Raw genomic sequence first — 19,819 nt, 5'->3', positions numbered from 1 at the left:
AGACTGGAAAGGGAGAGGTCGGAAGAAGCCCGAGCCCCGCGGGCTTGGGTGGCAGGACATCCCAGGGCTGGGGCTTTAGACGGAGAAGAGCCGCCCGGAGTGTGGCCCTGCGGGTGAGCGGCGGGGCGGGGAGCTCAGCCCCACCGTGCCCGTGTGCCCGGGCACGTTGCCCTGTCCCATCCCGTCCCTTTGTGCCTTTGGGGTGGCCGCGGGAAGCGAGGGTGCCTTGTGGCTGCCCCACGCGGACACGGACACGCACGGAGCTTTCGCTTTCAGGGGGCCGCGGTGGCCGGGCTGACGTCTCCGCAGGGAAGTGGGGCGGAGGGGGCGGTGGGGCTGGCCTAGGGCCGGGATATAAAGCCCCCAGCGGCCCGGCGGGCACCGAGGCCCAGGGAGCACCATGGGCGGCGGGAAGCCCGCGGCGGGAGGTGGGTGAGGCAAATCCGGGGTGGGCGGCGGGCTGTGCCGAGGGGGTGTGGCTGCTGTGGCCCCAGGGCCTCACGGCCGGGCATCTCGGAGGGTGCCCAGTCCCGAACCCGTGTCCCCCCACCCTGCTCTAGGCCCCGAGGTCCGGACCGGCTCCCTCCTCTTCTCCGCGGCGCTGACCCTGGCCCTGGGCTGGGCTCTGGCCCAGGACTCAGGTAAGGAGTGAATGGGGGCCCAGTTCCCAGTGCCCTCCGTGCCCAGCCCTCGGGTTCCGCTGCGGGGCGGCGCGCTGGGTGACGAGAGCTTCCCCTGGGGCAGGGGGTGGCGGAGCCCGGCCCCAAGGCGCGCCAACCGCACACCCACCGCCCTCCTAGTGCCGCCGTGCCCGGAGGAGCTGGACGTGACGGTGACCGAGTCCGAACCGCCGACGAGTAAGGAGGGGGCATCGGAGCGGGGGGGGGGGGGCGGAGGCCCGGGGCCGGGAGGCCGCCGGGGCCGCAAACCCTCCGGGCGGGGAGGCGCCGCGGCGCCCGGGGAAGCCCCTGCACGGGCACCCACTCGGGTCCCGGGGGCTGCGGGCAGGGCGGGCCGGCGGGGCGTGCAGGGCGCACCCCCGGGCCGGGGCCCCACGGGAGGGCGCGGGGCGGGCGGCGGGGGGCGGCACGGCGGCCCCGGGGCCCAGGCCACAGCAGCGCCCCGCCTGCCCCCCAGGTGGGCCGCTGACCCTGTCCTGCCGGGGCTGCAGCCGCTTCTCCCACTCCAGCTTCCTGTACTGGCTGGGCAACCGCTCCTTCATAGAGCGCCTGGCGGGCCGGCTGCGGGAGGGCGGCACCCGGTAACGGCGGGCCCGGGCGGGAGGCGGGCAGGGCCCGGGGCGGGCGGGAGGCGGGCAGGGCCCCGGGACGGGGCGGGCGGCAGGAGGGCAGGGCCCGGGCGGCAGGAGGGCAGGGCCCGGGCGGCAGGAGGGCAGGCCCCGGGGCGGGGCGGGGCGGGCCGCAGCTGCCCCTCACCGGCCCGGCCCCCCAGGAGGCGGCACCTGGACGGGGCGACGTGGCTCCGGCGCGACCTGGTGCTGGAGGCGCCGAGCCCCGCGCTGCGCGGCACCAACTTCTCCTGCGTTCTGGTGGACCCGGCCCGGGTCTCCCAGCACCACGTGCTCCTGGCGCGGCTCTGGGTGAGGGCGATGGCAGTGCCCGGGGGGCTGGGGAGGGCCGGTCCGCGGTGTCCGAGGCGCCGCTGCCCGGAGGCCCCGGTCCCGCATGAGCAGCGACGGGCGGCGGCTCCATCCCAGCCGAGCCCGGGGGGGAGGGGCTCGCCCAGGTCGCCCGTCCACTCAAAGCGGGGAGGAACCCTTTTCTTGGCACCCCCACGTTCTGCCCGGCCCTGCAAGGGGCCGAATGGGGCGCCCTCAGGGCACCCCGAGCCCTTCCTTCACCCCCGACACTTGGATTTCCCGTCAGGAGAGCGACGGAACACCCCCAACTCGCGGCCGCGGCGCACCCCCGACAACTTCCAGGCCCAGGGAAGCGTCCCGGGCGTCCAACCAGGCCTGAGCAGGCCGGGCACCCCAAGGTCAAGGCCGCCTCTCAATAAAATGCTAAGCCCAGGCCGCTTCTGCTTCTCATCCAGGGCCGCGCGTTCTGGTCCTCAAGCCCGCTGCCCGGGCGGGTGGGACAGTTGGGGCTGAACCCCAGGACTTCAAAAAAGCAAAAATCTTTCAACCGAACCCTTGAGAATACAGGAAAAGGAGTCTGAGGGAACTGAGAGGGGCCAAGGGAGCCGGGGGGCCAAGTCCTCAGAAGGGGAGGTGCAGGACCCGGGCGATTCCTCACTCACAGCTCCCCCCCCCCCCCCAAAGCCAGCCCAGTCCTCAGGGAGAAAAATAAGACTTTATTTACAAGAACATTTAAAAAATTCAAACAGATGACCCCGGACCCAACCCCACCCTTCCACTCCAGGTCCCAATAGCCCTCCCTGTTTCATGTCTCTCCAAAGGAAGCAGTTAGTAGCCTCTGAACAGGAGCGCGCTGCCCCCAGGAGCTGAGGCTGCGGTGGTCTTCCTGGGCTCCACCAGCTGGGCGGGGCGGGGCGGGGCCTGGTCTGCTGGCAGAGGCTTCCTGGGGCAGCTAAGTGCTGAGGGAGAAAGGAGGCTTAGAGGTGGCGGGGTCATTAGGTGAGGGGGGGGCTGTGATGAGGAGTGGGGCTACCTTGGGGGAGAAAGGCAGAAAAGCCCAGGCATCTGGGGTTCTCCAGGGTCAGCCCCTGAAGTAGCTGCAGCCACAGAACGGGAATCCTCCCCCAGGATGGAGCTGCCGGGAGGCACGGGGACAAGGAAGTCGCCCCTTCTGTGACCGGGGGGACTGACTTCCCAAAGCTTGTGGCTGCAAGAGGCTGAGGAAGGAAGGCGAGGGGGGCTGGTGAGGCGGGCCCCCGCCTGGCCACTCTGCGGCCTCAAGTCACCCGGGTCTCCCCTTCTCTGATGGAGAGCTGGGGGGAGTACTGTGCTTCAAAGTAAATGAGGGGATGGGGACGGGCCCCCTGCCCCCCTGGGGAGGTGTGCTGTGTGGGACTCCGGGCAGGGGAGCAAGAGGCAAGTGGCGGTGTCTCCCAACGTGGGGGCACTGAAAGAAGGCACTGGAGAACAGAGGGCTGAGTCCCAGCCGTGGGCCTGGGGAGGATGGGGAGCTGAGGAGGGAGAATCGGAAGGAGCCGCTCACCGGTCCTGGTCCCTCAGTGCTTCGCCTGAAAGAGAGAAGAGGCAGATGGACCCTGATCGGCCACTCCCTAGGCCTGGGGACCAGCTCTGCAGCCCTCAGAGCCCTCCAGACGCCTCAATGCCCTCACACCAGCCCTTCCGTCCTGGCTCAAAAGGCTCCCCGGATCCTCAGGGATGCCCGGGTGGGGCAGGTGCAGCAGCGAGACACACAGGTGGGGGCGGTCTTAGGTGGGTCGGGTCGGTTGATTCGAGGAGAGTACCTTAAGCCCAGAGCCCGGTCCCTCCCTGGAGGTCTTACCTTGCCCCTGGAGCGAGGAGAAGTGCTACTGCCTGCAGCGGTGGTGGCAATACGGGGAGAGCGGCGGGTCCCACTCCGAGTGAGGGGAGAGGACTTGGCTGCAGCTTTTTTTGCAGCCCCCCGAAGCAGGCTGTTCCCCAGCCTCTTGGGTGTGTTCAGAATGTTGAAAGCCAATGACTGGCGTCTGTTGGTCTGAGAAACAAGAGGAAAACTAAACTGCCAGCCCCAGGGGGGCACAGGGCAGGGCAGTGCCCACATCCAGCTCTGGGCAAAGCTAAGGATGCCTCCATAGGCTTCCCTCAGAGAAGAGCACAAGGTGCGCTTGGGACCCATCCCCCACCTCACCTGCTTGTTGGTAGCAGGAGCTCCTTTCTTGGGACCCTCGGGGGCACCCATCTTCCGACCTTCATGTCTATCCCGGGGAGTGAGGGGACGAGGGAAACAGCTGGTTGGCTTCTTAGCCTGTGGAGGAAGTGGAGATGAGGGATACTGGAGTCTCCTGAAGGAAACTGGGGGGGGCCAGGGGCTGGCCTGAAGCCTGCTCTGGAGTCGGAAGCTGGAACCCTCAAGTGATGGCTGTGTGAAACTTGGGTGAGGGCACCCAAAGGAGGCTCAGGAAGGGGAACAGTGGGGGGCATCAAACATGGAAACAAAACAGAGCAGGCCCCTGTGATGACACGCCCTAGTTGCGGGTCAGGAGAAGAGGACCCCAAGTCCTGCAGCTTACATCAAACCCATCACTTCCATGGGATTGAGTCTGATCAGTAGAGAGGTGATGGTGGTCCCTCCGCTGGCCCCCCATGCATCCCATTGGGAAGTTCTAACAGAGGACCACATACCTCAGGAGTGCCCAGGCCTTGGTCAGGCTCAGTGGAGACACGCTTGCGGTGCTGCCGGGTGGTGATATTTGGGGGGATGCGATGGGCAGCACTGTACTCATTGATCTGAGCCGGCTGCATGCTGGCTCGGCGAAGGGTCTCCTGAGGGTCTCCAGTCTTCATCTCCTCATCAGTAATGGTGGTCAGGCTCAAGGAAGGCTGCGGGAACAGAGAGAAGATGGCATTGAGACAGGCGAGTGGCGGTAATGGGGGAGGCTCCTGGGCCCCCTACTTGACCAAGGTTAGGCTTGACACTCCTATCATTAAGGTTAGAAAAACTGGTCCAAGAAGCCCCCAAAGAGAAAATATGATTAGTTCCTGCCATGGAAATGCCTCCCCAATAACTCAGTATAAGAGTAGTGGGGAGGGATACTCCCAAGCAAGGTGAAATAAGAGAAGCAGATATGCTATGTAGGCAGACGCACATCCAGGCAAGGGGAGGGGAGTGAGCGCCTCACAGCTCTGCTGTCCAGCTGGGTGGCCACAAGGGCTCAAGAGCAGAGCTGACCACATCATGCGGGGGGGGGGGGGTGTGTCCTGGCCACTGGAGCCAATCTCACCCTGGCTTCCAAGGGGTAACAGGTCTTCAGGTGGGGGAGGCAGACACGGTTGCGCTGTTGCAATTCTGCAATTCGGTTCCAGTCGTCCAGCGGCTCTGGTTCATCCTGGCAGGTGCCCGTGTAGAAGCTGCTTCGGCCTGTGATGGAGAGAGGAGTAGCAGCATGAGAAAAAGAGCCGGGGCCCAGGGAGGGGAGCTGGCTTTCCTACCTTGAACATTCTTCTTCCCTAAAACCATTTAGCCCCAGAGATGATCAAATTGTGAGGATCCTGGGATCCCTTCTCCCTAACTCCTTCGCATAAATGCCCAATAGATGATGCCCCTTCCTTGGGAAAGAGCCTGGAGCACCCCCCCCACCCCACCTCCCAGCACCCTAGAGCCAAAGGGCCAACACTCCAAACTCCAGACTCTGAGGCGAGCTAGTATTTAAAGGTCATCATTGATTTGGCTGATTGAGTCTAGAAGAGTAAGAGACCCCCAGGCCCCAGGCCTGTCACAGCTGCCTCTTATTCCCTAAGCTAATGCCAGGGAACAGTGCAGAGCATTTGGAGTCAGGAGACCTGGGCCCCAAACTGACTTGTGAGCAGACCACCCTTCTCCCGTGGGGCCTCTCACCTGTGGGGCCCCCGCTGGATGCCCTGGTCTGGGAGTGCCGGGCCGAGCTGCGGGTGGCAGGCCTGTAGCCAGGAAGGCTGAGCAGGGCCGAGTTGCCATCCTCCAGGGAACCCAGCCTGCCGCGGGACTCACGGGAGGGGCAGTTAGCCAGGCTCTGGGCGGAGGACGCAGAACGAAGGCTGCCACGGAGGCCCCGCTGTGGGACAGGGGCTGATTGGGTGCTGTAGAAGGAGGAGTTGGAGCTGTCAGGCTCATCCGTATCCAGCTTCTGAAAAACAGGAGGGCTAAGTCAGGCTGGGGAGCTTGGAACTTCTTCACTGTGGGAGCCTCTCATGTGCCCTGATGTGGGCATCCCTTTGCAAGCATTCTTGACCACTCGTAACGGCCCAGGCTCACAGCCTCAAAAGAGTCACAATTCTCTTTTTCTACTAGCCCTAAATATGCCTACAATTAAGCTTCCTGAGGTCAGCCACTGTTTTCTCTTATTTTTAAATTTTTTTACTCAAAAGAGTATGGGCTGGAGGATGAGGAGGCTCAACAGAGTCCCACCAGGATGTCAAGGGCTTGGATGGGCAAGACTGGCCCACAGGAGGAGCCTGTGTCTGGAGGAGCCTAAGAGCCCATTCTTCCTTAATAATAACACAGACTGCTGTGACCTGGAGCTGGGCCAGTCTAGTGTCTCCCATGCTCTCTCTGGGCCTCAGTCTGGAACATCTCAAATGGGGAGAATTCACTAGTTATGGGAGCACCTTTCCCTGTGGGCCAGGTACTAAGGGTAGAAAATGAGAGAAAAGGATGCTTAATCTTCCTCTAACACCCACCAGGCACCACACATGATGCCTCATTTAATCTTAAAGAATTTACATGCTAATGGAACTGGAGTAAGGAGGACCTGAGTTCAAATCCAGATTCGGATACCTACTAATTGTATGACTGGGTAAGTCACCTAACCTGAGATTGTTTAAGGAGAAAAAAGAAAGTGATTAGAAAGGTACCCCACTTAATGTACCCTCCTCACCCTGGATAGCATCGTGATATCGATTATCTGTGTGGTCCGCCTTCGGGCCGAGCGGGTCTTAGGACCAGAATCCAATATGATGTCCCCCAAGGAGTCCAGGCTGCTCTCTAAAGGCGCCTGACCTCGGGCAGGGATGGGTGTGAAGTACAGGCTCTCCAGGGACTCCACCTTGGCAGGCAGGTGCTGGGAGATGGGCGAGGCTGGCTCTCCGGGCAGGCTGGTGCCATCTGGCTGTGTTCGGGATGACTTTCTGTGGAGGCAAAAAGGTATTTAGGAAATTAGCAATTCTACTCCTTTGTATCATTTTTATCCTGCTGACTCTACTCCCTAAAATATGCAGCAACCAATCTGCCAATTTTGGTGAATGGTATTATCTGTGCTTTTTTTTTTTTTTAAAGCAATGGGGTTAAGTGGTTTGCCCAAGGCCACACAGGTAATTGTTATGTGTCTGAGGCCGGATTTGAAATCAGGCACTTCTGACTCCAGGGCCGGTGCTCTATCCACTGTGCTACCTAGCCGCCCTTAGGACAATGTAAAATTACAAGAAAACTCAGGTCAAGAACTTTAGATGAGGGGGCAGCTAGGTGGCACAGTGGATAGAGCACTGGTCCTGGAGTCAGGAGGGCCTGAGTTCAAATCTGGGTAAGTCACCCTCCCATTACCTTACCAAAAAAACATGAACTTTACTACACCACAGTCTCACCAATGGTATTCTTGGGGACCACCTAACATGCAATGTAGATTATGTGCAACCTGTTGATTACATATTGGAAAAAATATGGTGGCTTAAAAATGCCAACACAGACAGAAGAAGAAAAGCTATCACCCAATCCAGCTACAGAGGATCCCCGGGTTAGAGGTCACATGTCACGTCAAGCCACACAGGGAATGTCCGTTCGTAACACTGGAAGTCCAAAGTCATCTGTGAAGACCCGCCAAGCTTTCTTCCTTCATACTACATGTTTGACCAAACTTGCTCGCCAGGTCTGCAAAAATACCCTCTGGCTGCGGCAGGCAGCAAGACGACCCTTTGTCCCTATTAACTGTGCTGCCATTAGGGGAGAATGTAAGATGCTTTTAAATTCTAAACTATATGTGCTGTGCTTCTGATCATTTTTCTGGTTTTTTTTTTGTTTTTGTTTCTGTTTTTGTTTTCTTTCTAGTTTTTTGTTTGTTTGCAATAAACATCATTTCTTGTCTACCAAAAAAACCCCATGAACTTTAGATGATAAAGTCAACAATAAAGTTTATCCTTGTCCTTTTCTTTTTTTTTTTCTTTTTTTTGCAAGGCAAATGGGGTTAAATGGCTTGCCCAAGGCCACACAGCTAGGTAATTATTAAGTGTCTGAGACCAGATTTGAACCCAGGTACTCCTGACTCCAAGGCCAGTGCTTTATCCACTATGCCACCTAGCTGCCCCCCTTGTCCTTTTCTTTAAGGAACTGCAGACTACTAAAGCTGTGCCCTCAACTGAAAGAACATATGAAAGCATTAAAACATAGTAAAAACACTGTTATTAGATACCAAAACTATATATGTACCAAAAAATTTCCACCTATCTTCTTGCCGCAGCCTCACAAACCTGAAGTCACTTCTGCCTCTCTCCTCTTACTCATATCCTTCAATTCTACCTTCAGAACCTTTCTTGCATCTGTGCCCTTTCCATGCCCACTGCAAATCCTTCTTTTGAGGTCTGATTTCATCCTACTTATTCTCTCTGCTTCTAGCCTATTCTACCCCTCCCCTTTTCATCCATTGCTCAGATAAAATCTTTAATCACTGCTGTGATCATGTTCCTCTGGTACTCAAAAGTCTTCAATAGCTCCACAGTGTCTACTGAAGGTCTAGACTCTTTGTATTCCAGGTCCTCCAACCTAAAATTCTAACCTCAACTAATTTCCCTTCACAAACTCTTCATTCTATCTTCCCTCCCATCTCCAGGTCTTTGTTCATGTCCCGTACTTGGAATGAACTCCAATTCAGTCATTTGAAGGCCGTCCCAGTGGTGTGATAGAGACCTCTACCACATGTAATCTGCTCCTGGAGTATTTTAGGATGGAGGAATAGGATCTAACCATAACTGAGATTTCTCATTCAAAGGTTGGGTGTCAAGGTAAAGCTATACCCTATACCATGTCCCTAAGATAACAAACCGGGTACGATGAGCTGCTGATCTCGTAGAGGTCAGTGGGGTCCCTTCTTCACTGCTCAATTCTAGGCTGTCAGTGCTCAAGTCCAGTTGTGGCTGTGCTCGGGGTTCTCGGCTCTTCAATGCATCTGTTGCCACCTGAAATTTTCCACGGTCTCGGAGCTGCTGATCTGCATGAGCAACCTGGCAGGGAGGAAAAAGAGAGAGAAGAGGGAGAGAGAGAAGGTGGGTGAAATAGAAATATATATGCTGGTCCTTGGTCAGGAAGGTGAAGAGGGGATCTACCTAGAATCAAGATCAGTTGATACTTGCAGGCAATTTTCCCTGGAGAGGGTAGTGATAAAGTTTGGAATCAGACAGCTATCCTCCAAGAGACAAGTGGTGAAGGGATATGAATAGGTAGTTTTCAAAAAATAAAAAAGGAAGTTATCAAAAAGCTTAAGAAAAAAACAATGAGTGAATCACTTCATCAAAACATGAATAAGAAAAACAATTCAACTGAGGTTTCACCTTGTGTTCATAAGTTTAGTGAAAATAACAAAACCACAATTTAATCAATGATGGGGAAGACAGGTACACCAATACACTGTTGCTACAGCTGCCAATTTATCCAACTGTTCTGGAAAATAATTTGGAATTACAATAAAATAGTCACTAAACTATGTCCACCTACCCTTGGATGAGGCAACAGAACTAAGAGGCATTTCATATCACCCTGAAGAAGTCAAAGGCAGAAGAAAAAATGCCATACTAGAAAATCATTTAGAGCAGAGGTGTCTGGATTGAAAGGAAAGGGGGTGTCCAAGGCCTGGGATTTGGCTGGACAAACCTGCGGCACAAGAATATAATCAAGTGTTACTATTCTGTGATAAATATGGATACTTCACAAACACATCCAAGAAGACTTGGATGATGCAGAGCCAAGACAGAACAATTTATGTGCTGAATAAAAGCAAAGGAGGACTACAGTGACAACCACAACTTCAGCAAATTTCCTTGGGGGTGGGGTGCCACACTGTCTGCAGAGAGGACAGGGCCCGTCTGTGCGAGCTGGACCTCAGTGTGGGCCTGGACAGAATGGGTACTTCAATGTTCACTGACAAAGTGAACTGTTTGAGGGATGAGACCTGTTCATCTGGCCCTTGCTGTCCTGCCCTCCCAGGATGAGGTCTAACCTTCGACTCAAACCTTGAGGGACACTGCCTCCCTGGGGCTGTAGCACCAAACTCCTCCTAATGCCTTCTTTTCTGGAGGACAGAAATGTGGACTCTCAGCTCACTGCCCTGCATCTGCTGCCTTGCTTGGTTTTAACTGAACATAACTAAAGTCCAGGCCAAGATACCAGCTAGGTCCTCCAGCCTCTCCACACCCCTCCCTGCTTTCCTGCCTCCCTATGTGCTCTCCCTCCCTAGAGTGTAAGCTCCTCAAGGGCAGGGCTCAGCACTTTAGTGGATTGGGGTGGGGATGAGAGCACTTCAATCATCAATACAACAATTCCCTTCCAATAGTTTCCCCCTTATTCCCTACTGTGGCAGCCACAGACAGCTGCCAGATTCTCCCTCATCAATCCTTCCCACAGCAGAATGACCACAACATACTTTGCTAAGAGCACCTGACCACCTCTTTCTTGGGTTCCCCACTGCCTCTAGGATGAAGTATGGACTCCTCAGCTGGCCACTTCAAGTCCCTCCAAGCTGAGTGCCTGCCTCCTATCTACTGAATATTCTCCCTCCCTGCCTTCCAAACAGCTGACCATCCTCGAGTTCCTGCTTCTGTGGGGAGTCTCCTCCTCCTCTTCCTCCTTCCCTTGTACTTCTACTGCAGAACTTCCTTGAAGGCTTCCTTAGGAGTGCAGGCAGCTTCCAAGAGAAGCCGTGTCTGATTTTCTAGCCATCAGTGACTGGTTCCATCCTCAATTACAAAGAGGTTTCTTTGTTTACAGTTTCTCCTATCCTCCTATGCCCAGAGCCTAGCAGTGTGTGTCTTGCAGACATTTCCTAACCTTTATTACACAGAGTTCTGGTTTGTAGTGGACAAGCCATCAAGGAAACAAAAAAGGAGACACCCCCCCCCCCCCCCCAAGGCTCCTTCCCAAGCCTTTCTCAAGGTTGGGATCATTTCTTCCTTGCTCTGCTGTCCCAGTCCCCCAGGGCTCTCCTCGCTCACCTGTGCCTCCAACGTCCGCACCTGGGCTGTGAGGTGGCGGCAGGCCTGCTCGGCCTCCTTGGTTTTCAGGCTGGCCTGCTGCAGCTCCCAACCTAGCCTCTCTGACTCAGCCCGGAGATCCGTGTTCTCCTTCTGTAGGTTCTCCATACTCTGCAGCCGTTCCTGCAGCTCCTGGTTCTGTTGCTTCTTGGCATCATAGTGAGCCTTGGCCCTCTCCATCTACAGGTGAACAGGGAGATAAACAAAGCGCTCAGAGGATGTCCCCTGGAAGTAGGCCCCAAAGGGCTCTGCACCTCACCTCACCTGAGTCTTGTAGTGCTCGGCAGCCTGCTCCTTCTGGCTCAGCAGGGCCTGCAGCTCACTCAGCTGGGCCTGGTGAAGATGAGCTTCCTGTTCACTTTCCTGGGGCTGCAGAGGGAGGCAGGAAAAGGTGAACTAGGAGGTCAAGCTATCTCTTAATGTGTTGGGTACCCAAGAGCAGCAGTCCAGGGTGACATTAAGGCTCAAATCTAGTGTTCTTTTCTCCTTGGAGATAGACTGGAAAAGCCTGCCCCTCCATGCCACCCTCTCCTCTCCTTGCCCATTTCCCTTCCTGCCACCCAAATATTGTCAATTCCCTGCCCACCTCTCAAACCTTCTTGGATGGCCTCCTGGGAAGGTGCCCTCTGTATGGTAATGAGCCCCCACCAGCAGAGGCGCTGCCTTATTTCAACTAAAGAGGCTTCTGTCACTTGCTGGTATTTGAGATAAACTACAGACTGCTTGATCCTGAAAGCCTTGCCTAATCTATCTGGACCCACTCCTCACTCTTCCACATTCTGTCTAAACCAGTCCAGCTGCTGCTGCCAGAACCCAGAGCATATGCTACAACAGGTACTGGCCTGCTTGGGGGCACTGATGAGGGCTGAGGCCAAGAGAAGGGCAAAGAGAAAGGAAACCACCAGGTTCCTCCCCCGAGCAGCTGCACCCCTGCTCTCAAGGATCTCTGGAGGCATTGCCCACAGAGGGAGGGCACCCAGCTAGAAGGGCGGCTTTGAAGAGCTTTGCTCCTCCTGGTGTGAGGTGTCTTCTCCACTCCCACCACTTACCTTCAGACTTTGTTGTTGGGCTAGTTTCTTGTTCAGTTCCTCTACCTGGAGAAAAGGAGGGAACAGACAGGAGAAAAGGAGAGGGGACTGAGATGAGCCTTCCCCAGACTGGCAGAATGCCCAGCTAAGCATGCAAAAAAGAGCCCAAACCCCCAGGCCTATCGGGGGGTGGGGGGGTGAGATGGGGATGTGATCACACAGGTCACAGGTTTCAGTGTGGATAGAACACTGTTTTCTTCCTCTGTCCCCAGACAATCAAGACTACCCTGAGCCAAATCCTGCAGAATTCTCTTTAAGGACCCGACATGGATGGGTACAGGTAGCTGGAACTGTTGCATGCTGCCATCTTTCCCTCAGCCACCTATATTCTCAGATTGTGAAGAATCAACTCCTCCACCTCCTCTCCCACCATTCTAGGTCAGACCCCCACCACCTCCCTAAATGGTAGCAAAGCCAAAACCACTAAGAAGCACCACCCAAATTCTAAATCTTTTCTACTGACCGAGCAGTTCTGATTCCTATTTCACTAGGAACCAGGCAGATCACTGGGAGTGTTAGTAGCTCAGGGTGCTGTGGTTAGCATTGGGGGAGTAGAAGAGGGGGTGCTGGATAAAGGAGTGAGAACCACCTAGAAAACGTTACAAGCTAGCAGCTTCCCCAGATCCCATATGGAGTCAGGAAGGGGAACAAAGTCACCATTCAATAAACTCAGATGGGATGTATGATGGCAATAGGAGGGTATCTCCAATGCCAACTCTTTGTTGTCCAAAGAGGGTTCATGGAGTCCACGGCAGGGGAAAAGGTCAGGTAAGTCTTCTCTCTGATGGTCCAACCATTGACTTGGGAAGGGTGCTACCACCTTTTGCACAGGGAAGGAGGTCTCTTCTCTGAGTTGTTTCCAAAAGGAAGCAGGGGTGGTTAGACCATGACAAAGCTATAGCTGTCAGAGAGAATGCGCACTCTGCCCAGCCAGGGATCAGATGCCTCTGAGGATATCTATGGGTCCAACTTTGCCCCTGGTGTGATCAGAAACAATGCTGCTAAAAGGGTCAGAGTTTGACTGCTACACTATTTTTCCTATTCTTTGAGTTTCCAGTCAAAGTGTTTTTCCAGGTTACTCCTATCACAATGCTCTGGACAAACAGCCTGCTTAAGGGGGGGGGGGGCCCATTCCTAATTTAGGCCTCTTTCCTGCTCAATTCTGCTCCTTTAATAGAACTCTGAGAAGAGCAGGTTGTGCAGACCCCTGCCCTCCTTTCCTCTCCACTAGAGGAAAGGGTCGGCCCCTGGAGCTTTGTAAGGGGTATGGTTACTAGCAGGATAGGACTTAAAGGCTAAACTCCTAGTTTTCACTTGAGCAGTCAGATGCCCCAAGGAGAAAGCCAGATTGGGTAGGGTGGAGAGGGCAATGGGGGGTAGGTTTAGGGACAGAAAGCAGTTTGAGGGAGATAAAGGGCTGTCATCCTGGAGCTCGGCTTGGAAAGAACCCAAGGCTCAGATGTCTCATTCTACCCATTAGTCTACCATGTCAGAGAGCACGGCTGGTGGAGGAGACCCACTGGGGAAGTGCCAACCTGCAGAGGGTAGGAGGAGGTCAAGGCGGAGGTCAAGGCAATGGCCCTGTCTCCTTGAGAGTAGGCCCCCACACTCCACAGCAGCCAGACTGGACCTCAATTCACTGGCACGCCCCCGCCCCTGGCCCCACCCCAGTGGAGAGAGGGGAGGCCCCACCGCAGGAAACAGCTCCCAGCAGGAGATGATGACGGCAAGCTGCAGCCAGGGTCATGCATTGTCACCGCTTAAGCAGCCAGTGTTTATCGGGTACCCAGGGCATTACCTGCTTAGTCTGCTCTCTCTGAAATACCTCTAGTTGCTCCACCTGTGTATGGGGGAGGGAGCAATGGAGACAGTAAGATTAGGGCAAATACAGAAGGGAAGACGCAGTTCTACTGCCAGGCTTACCTCAATGGGGGTTCAGAGCAGGGGATCTGGGGTAGGCCCCCACAGTAAGGATGAGGGTGAGGGGAGGGGCAGTTCCGGCTGATCTGGGGGTGCTGCCTTCCTGATGGGGGTGGGAGGAATACATTCTTTAGGCTCAGCCGAGGGTCTTTCATTTGCTCAGTGAGCACCCAGGCCAGTGACCTGGTCTACCTGTGTGGAACAGCCTGACTCCACCACAAATCTTCCCATTGATTTAGATCCATCATGGGATAAAAGGCTTTGTCAGGAGAAAGAAGAGTCCTGGGGCCAGGCCATGCCAGGGGATCATGGACCTCCTAACGGTGGCGTCATGCCAGTTATCCAGGACCAAAGAGGTGGTGGTGGTCAACTTCCCCAAAAGCCCAAAACAAGAAACGGGTAAAACAAAATTAGGTCTGGGAGGACCTGTGGGCGCTGAGAGGATGTCCTGGAGGTGATTGGGTCCCTCCTGCTCTGCTCTAACCCTGGGGCTGGGGCTCTCACCTGGGCAGTGAGTTTCTGCCGCTCCTCTTGGAACCTCTGCCTCTCTTCCAGGACCTTGCCCTTGGCGCTCTCGTACTTAGCCGTCATGGTCTCCAGCTGCCGAGCCGCATCCAAAGCCTCCTCTCGGCTCCGGGCAGCCCGGGCCTCGGCCTCGGCCCGTACCGCCTCGAGTTCTTGAGCCCTCCTGAGCTCAGCCTCCAGTTGCTGCCGCCCCTGGCTGGCCCGCTCCCCCAGGTCCCGGTGCTCTTTTGCCAGCTGGCCGTGGGCCTGCTGTAGCGTGCTCAACTGATCGACATAGCCAGTGTTCTCTGCCCGCAGCTGCTGGGCTGCCCGCTCCTGGTCTGCTGCTTTCTGTCGCAGTGTGGTGAGCTCTCCGAGCTCACGGCGGGCCCGAAGAAGCTCCGCCTGCAGTGCTGCCACGGTCTTCTCACTCTTCTCGAGCTCTTCACGGTGACGACTCTGCAGGGAGCTCTGCTCAGCCTCTAACTGCTGGTAGAGGTGCTTGATGGGCAGCAACTCACCGACCATGGCTTGGGCTGCTGAGAGCTCGCGCTGCAAAGAGGACAGGGACTGCTCCTTCTGTGACAGCCTTTCCCGCCACGCCGTTAGCTCCTGACCGAGGCCCGAGGCCCGTTCAGCCTGGGAGGTCAGCTCCCGCCGGAGACCGTCTGCAGCTGCCCGCTGCTTCTCGGCTTCCTCCCGGAGGACCTGCACCTCAGAGCTCAGGGCTGCGCTGCGTTCCGCTGCCTGTGTGCTGGCACTGGTTGTCTCTGCCTGCAGCTGGCGCAAGCGCTCTTCCAGCTTCTGGCTCTTCTCAGACTCAGCCAGCACCAGTCTCTTCAGCTCTTTGCTCTCTCCCTCTTTCTCCAGGACCTGGAGGTTCAGGATGGAGACCTCTTCCTCCAGGCTGCCAATCAGGCTGTTATTCCTCTCCGCCTCCTGCTGGGTGTGGGCCACTTGGGCTTTCCACTCCTCTTCAGCCTTGCTCCGTTCCTGGGCAGCAGCTCGGAGGGCAGCCAGCTCTTTGGTGCGCTCTTCCAGCTGGGCCCGAAGAGTGGCAGCGGCGGCCTCCTGAGTGGCCTGGGATGTGCGAGAGGCCTCGAGGCGGCGCTCTAGCTCTGAGCTCTTCTCCTCCTGCTCCCGGCACTTCTGCTTCAGCTTGCCCAGCTGACTCCGCAAAGCCTCCAGCTCCTGGGGGCTCAACTCTGCGGTGCCAGGGCTGCTGGCCTGGGACTTGAGCTGCTCTCTCAGCTCCCGGAGGGTGGTCTGCAGCTCAGCCCGTTCCACCTGCAGGGCAGCCTCTTGCTTTTGGAGTTCTTTGAGCTGCAGTTCCTTAGCTTCAGCTCCTTCTGAGGCCTGGGCCAAGGCTTCCTGCAAGGCAGCGAACTCCACGCGTTGCTCACTAAGGGAGCTCTGGAGTCTCCTCTCCAGCTCCGCCTTGGCTGCTTTCTCAGCAGTCAGGTCTGCCTTGGCCTGGTCTCGTTCCTCCCCCAGGCGTGCCACCTCCCGCTCCTGCTGGGCACGCTCTTTCTCCTGATGGCCCCGACTCTCAGCCAGAGCGCTGCATGACCGCTCTAGCTCCTGTGCCAGCTTCTCTGCTTCCTGCTCCTTGGCCCGCAGTGCCGCTCTGGTCCCGCTCAGCTCCTGGGCAGCAGCCTCGAGCTCTCCTGCCCGCCGCTGCTCTTCAGCCAGCCTCTGTAAAGAGTCTTCCTTCTCCTCGTTTGCCTTCCTGGCTGCAGCCTTGAGCTGGGTCACCTCCTCCTGCAGCCTGGAGAGGCGGTCAGCCAGACTGCTAGCCCGCTCTTCCTCCTCCTGCAGCTGCCGAAGGGCGCCTGACAGGTCCGCTTTGAGCTGGCTGTGTTCTCGTTGCTTGGTATCCAGGCGCTCACTGAGCGCCTCCAGTGCCACCACTCTCTCCTGGGCCGCCTGCAACTGCCGCCGTGCTGCCTCTTGCTCTTCATTCAGAGCCTTCAGCTGCTCTTTGTGCTGGGTGCCACGCTCCGCCTCCTCCTTCTGGCTCTCCTCAAAACGAGCACGCCAGGAGGCCACTTCCGCAGCCAGACGCTTGCATTCTCCCTCAGCCTCTTGCCGAGTCGCTGTCGCCTTCGTCAGCTCCTGCTGTAAGGCCTGGTGCTCCTCCCCAAGCTTCTGGAGCTGAGCTTCTAGGCCTTGCCGCCCAGCTGTCTCCTCCTCCAGATGCTGCCGATCTTGCTCACGCTGCTGGACCAGGCTCTGCCTCTCTGCCTCCAACTCGGAAATGCACCGCAGCTGCCCCTCCAGAGTCTCTGCGGCCTGACGTTTCTCATTCTCAAGAATGCCCTTGGTGTTCTGCACTGATTCTTCCAGGGAAAGCACCCGCTCCTGGAGATGAGCATTCTCCTGGGCAAGCCCTTCTCTTTCAGCCACTTTCTGTTGCTCGGCTTTTAGCTGATTCTCCAGGTCCTGGACCTGAGTTCGAAGGTTTTCTGCAGACTGAGCCTCCGCCATGTGCTCTTCTTGGCGGGCTGTCAGCTCAACTACACGAGCCCCAAGCTCCTCCACCTTCTGCTTCATCAGAGTCTTCTCCTGCTCAGCCTCTGCTGCACAGGTCTGGGCCTTACTACAGGCTTCCTTGGTAGCCTGGAGCTCTTGCTGCAGAGCTGCCAGCTCAATGGCTTTCTTGTTCCCCAGCTCCTCGAGCTGCTTCAGGGCTGCATCCCTCTCCCGCTGGGCCTCCTTCTGCTCCTCCATAGCTGCGGCTAGCTGCTGGTCCTTGGTCTGCCTGGTCGCCTCCCAATCCCGGACCAATTCCTGCCGCTTCCCCTCCTCCTGGTTCAGCTTGCTGTTCAGGTGCTCCACCTGGCGCTGGAGGTCCTGGGAAGCCAGTTCCCGTTGCTGAAGGGCCTCATTCAGTTGTGTTTGCTCCTTTTCAGCCTGCTCCTTCAGGCTGGCCAAATCACGCTCTTGCTGCTGAAGGGTGGCACGGAGAGTGGCCACTTGGGCAGTCAGCTGGGCTTCCTGGGCCTGAGCCTTCTGCTCCAGCTGCTGCTTCTCCTCCTTGAAGCGGCCCCTCTCAGCTTGCAGATCTGCCTCCCGTTGACTTCGTTCACTCTCCAGTTGCTGTACTGTGCTCTGAAGCTCAGCCTCCTTTGTGGCAAGGTTGGTGACCTCTAGTTTCAGGGCTTCCAGCTAGCAAAAAGAAGAAACACGTTAGATGTTGGGTCACCCCCCAGAGGGACGAAAAGGTAGGAAAATGACAACTTATTTTTCTCAATGGCGTGTTTGTTGAAAAAGAAAAAAAAAAAAAGATAGGTTCTCCCAGGCTCACTCATTCTGGAAGTTGCAAGGACTAGCTGTGAGCAAGAGCTCCCCCGACTGGCACAAACAGCTTTGACCTGCTCCATCTCCACCCTGGCCTGGTTTGCCCCTCCTTTATGCAGCCTCCTGCCTCCCCCACACCCAGTCCCATAGGGATCATCAAATTAAAGATGAACTTGGTACAGACAGAGCTCTTGAGCTCAAGCAAGCCTCCCACCTCAACGGGGATCCTAGGGGGCGAGTCTCCTCCCCTGTGAAAGTTAAAAAGCACTTTACAACCATTCTCTCTTGAGGCTCTGAACAATTCCATAGGAAAAGATGGGAAAAATAGACTAAGAGAAATGAACCTCTCAGGATTTCCATCCAGTAAAGCACAGATCTGGGGTTCCCCTTAGGGTCTCCTGACCCCAAGTCTAGTGCTTTTTTCCTATTCTGTGCCATCTCTCCATGTGATCTTTTCAGAACCCTTTATTTAAGAGAACATATGGAGAGGCTGCTATGAACAAAAGCACTAACTGTGAGCTTGGAGGAGTATGGGTATCCCCCTGGAGGCTCCCTTTCTGGGCACTGGAGAAAACAGACAACTGAACTCCCCACCAACTGTTGTTAAGACCTCAGGGTTGAAGGGATAAGCCTGAAATAGAGGGTCTTGTCTTGGTGCCTCATCAGCCATGTCACCATCTCTCTACCTGCAAGATGTCGCCCAACACCTCTCCCTTCTCTTGGGATGGATTCTTCCCAACCTGTGCCAGCTGCTCTTCCAACTGTGAAATTTTTCCCTGGAGGATTTCATTCTTTTCTTCTAGGCATTTCTAAGAAAGAAACAATATACTAAAATGAGCAAAGTGGTAGAGCAGTCAGGGGCCATGAGACAGGCCCTTGAGATTCTCAGGTCCCTTAGCTTCAGGCTGGAAGACGCCAAAGCCAATCATGTGACCTTACTTCTATAACAGGCCTGGGTAACAAAATTCAGCAAGGTCAACTTGAGAGAAACTTCCTTAGAAAGCTGGAGCTTAGGTCAGCCCAGTCAATTCCTCCAAAGTTATGACACTATGTTTCTGCAGAAGCCCTGATCACAGTCTGCTCACCTTCTTGGGATGCTCTCTTGACCACCTACCATTACTTCTGCATTAAAAAAATCTCAGTAGGAAGCAGCTAGGTGGTGCAGTGGATAAGAGCACCTGCCCTGGAGTCAGGAGGCCCTTAATTACCTCACTGTGTGACTTCAGGCAAGTCACAACTCCATTGCTTTGCAACGCCCCCCACCCCCAAAAAAGTTCAATAATCTTAGATCTTTTATTCTTTCTGGTTCACACTATAAGAATCATCTTGATCCTTGATTAAAATTAAGAGAAAGTAAAGGCCCAGCAGAGGTCACCAGGAGATGTGCTGGATTCTCATCAGACACTAGAAAGGATCTTAGACAAAGTTCTCAGTCCTTACTTCTCAGGGAACTGTTGTTATTTCGGTGGCATTACCTTGTCTTGCAGGGTGGTACCAAGTTCCGTCTCCAGGTGAGTTTGTTTCTCTCTCCATTCCTTTGTGGAGCTATTGTATTCTTCTGTCCGCTCATTGAGAGCCTCCTGTAGTTGTAGCAGATGGCTTGCAAAATCCCGAAGCTATGATGACAGATAAAAAGAAGTTTCCAAATCTTCTAGGACCGAGACTCACCATTTCTCTTCTTGGTCCCACACCATGCCCCACTGCCCAAACCCAGTATAGAACACTTCCCTTACAGATAGGCAGCTCCCACCAATCCCATTCCTGATTTAGTTCCTCTAGATAAGACTCTGATAACACTTTCTAGAACCTAAATGGTAACCAATCATGGGAGCAGGCAAGGTTAAGAGTATCTCACTGGAGAGCCCTTGTATCCCATCCATCCTCTCCCCAGAGTATCCCTGCCTTATGGAGACTTGAACAACTTCTAAAGCCATGCACCTTGAAAGAGAGATCCCCATTCTCCTCGGACAGCTGGTCAATCTTGCGCTCCATCTGGCCCTTCTCAGTCTTCAAGTCCTGGCACTGCTTCAAACTTTCATGTAATCGGATGCTCAGACTGGAAGAAGAGGAGAGCAAGGGGCGGGGGCTTACTTCCCATCCCAGCCAGATTGGCTGAAGAAGGGGCTTGAGGGAAGGCAGTTAC

At 55.7% G+C, this 19,819-nt stretch overlaps 2 protein-coding genes across 7 annotated transcripts in view; one reads left to right on the top strand and one right to left on the bottom strand.

Moving 5' to 3' along the window:
- Positions 1 to 330: 330 nt before the first annotated feature.
- On the top strand, positions 331 to 2,051 carry IL18BP (interleukin 18 binding protein). Its single transcript, XM_074217328.1, has 6 exons — positions 331 to 428; positions 561 to 641; positions 801 to 857; positions 1,138 to 1,261; positions 1,453 to 1,600; positions 1,887 to 2,051. Exons 1-6 carry the CDS (start codon positions 401 to 403, stop codon positions 1,977 to 1,979), a joined length of 531 nt encoding a protein of 176 aa, XP_074073429.1. The 5' UTR covers positions 331 to 400; the 3' UTR covers positions 1,980 to 2,051.
- A 245-nt stretch (positions 2,052 to 2,296) lies between these two features.
- Positions 2,297 to 19,819, bottom strand: part of NUMA1 (nuclear mitotic apparatus protein 1) — a 96,438-nt gene continuing 78,915 nt past the window's right edge. For 5 of the 6 annotated variants that reach the window (XM_074217316.1, XM_074217319.1, XM_074217317.1 and 2 more), the window contains exons 11-26: positions 19,615 to 19,732; positions 19,152 to 19,292; positions 18,363 to 18,485; positions 14,377 to 17,544; positions 13,751 to 13,792; positions 11,914 to 11,958; positions 11,129 to 11,233; positions 10,826 to 11,044; positions 8,664 to 8,842; positions 6,511 to 6,760; positions 5,493 to 5,760; positions 4,879 to 5,015; positions 4,280 to 4,477; positions 3,786 to 3,902; positions 3,441 to 3,632; positions 2,297 to 3,168 (exon numbers count right to left, since the gene is read on the bottom strand). In XM_074217316.1, coding sequence (XP_074073417.1) covers positions 3,157 to 3,168; positions 3,441 to 3,632; positions 3,786 to 3,902; positions 4,280 to 4,477; positions 4,879 to 5,015; positions 5,493 to 5,760; positions 6,511 to 6,760; positions 8,664 to 8,842; positions 10,826 to 11,044; positions 11,129 to 11,233; positions 11,914 to 11,958; positions 13,751 to 13,792; positions 14,377 to 17,544; positions 18,363 to 18,485; positions 19,152 to 19,292; positions 19,615 to 19,732 — 5,314 coding nt within the window. In that variant the 3' untranslated portion in view covers positions 2,297 to 3,156. The remainder of the gene's footprint in view (positions 3,169 to 3,440; positions 3,633 to 3,785; positions 3,903 to 4,279; positions 4,478 to 4,878; positions 5,016 to 5,492; positions 5,761 to 6,510; positions 6,761 to 8,663; positions 8,843 to 10,825; positions 11,045 to 11,128; positions 11,234 to 11,913; positions 11,959 to 13,750; positions 13,793 to 14,376; positions 17,545 to 18,362; positions 18,486 to 19,151; positions 19,293 to 19,614; positions 19,733 to 19,819) is intronic. The other variant, XM_074217315.1, reaches the window with a different exon arrangement.

This window comes from Macrotis lagotis, chromosome 1, assembly GCF_037893015.1.
Source record: "Macrotis lagotis isolate mMagLag1 chromosome 1, bilby.v1.9.chrom.fasta, whole genome shotgun sequence".
Lineage (NCBI taxonomy): Eukaryota > Metazoa > Chordata > Mammalia > Peramelemorphia > Peramelidae > Macrotis > Macrotis lagotis.
The sequence above is the reverse complement of the archived record's forward strand: the minus strand, read 5'-3'. Positions and strand labels throughout refer to the sequence as shown.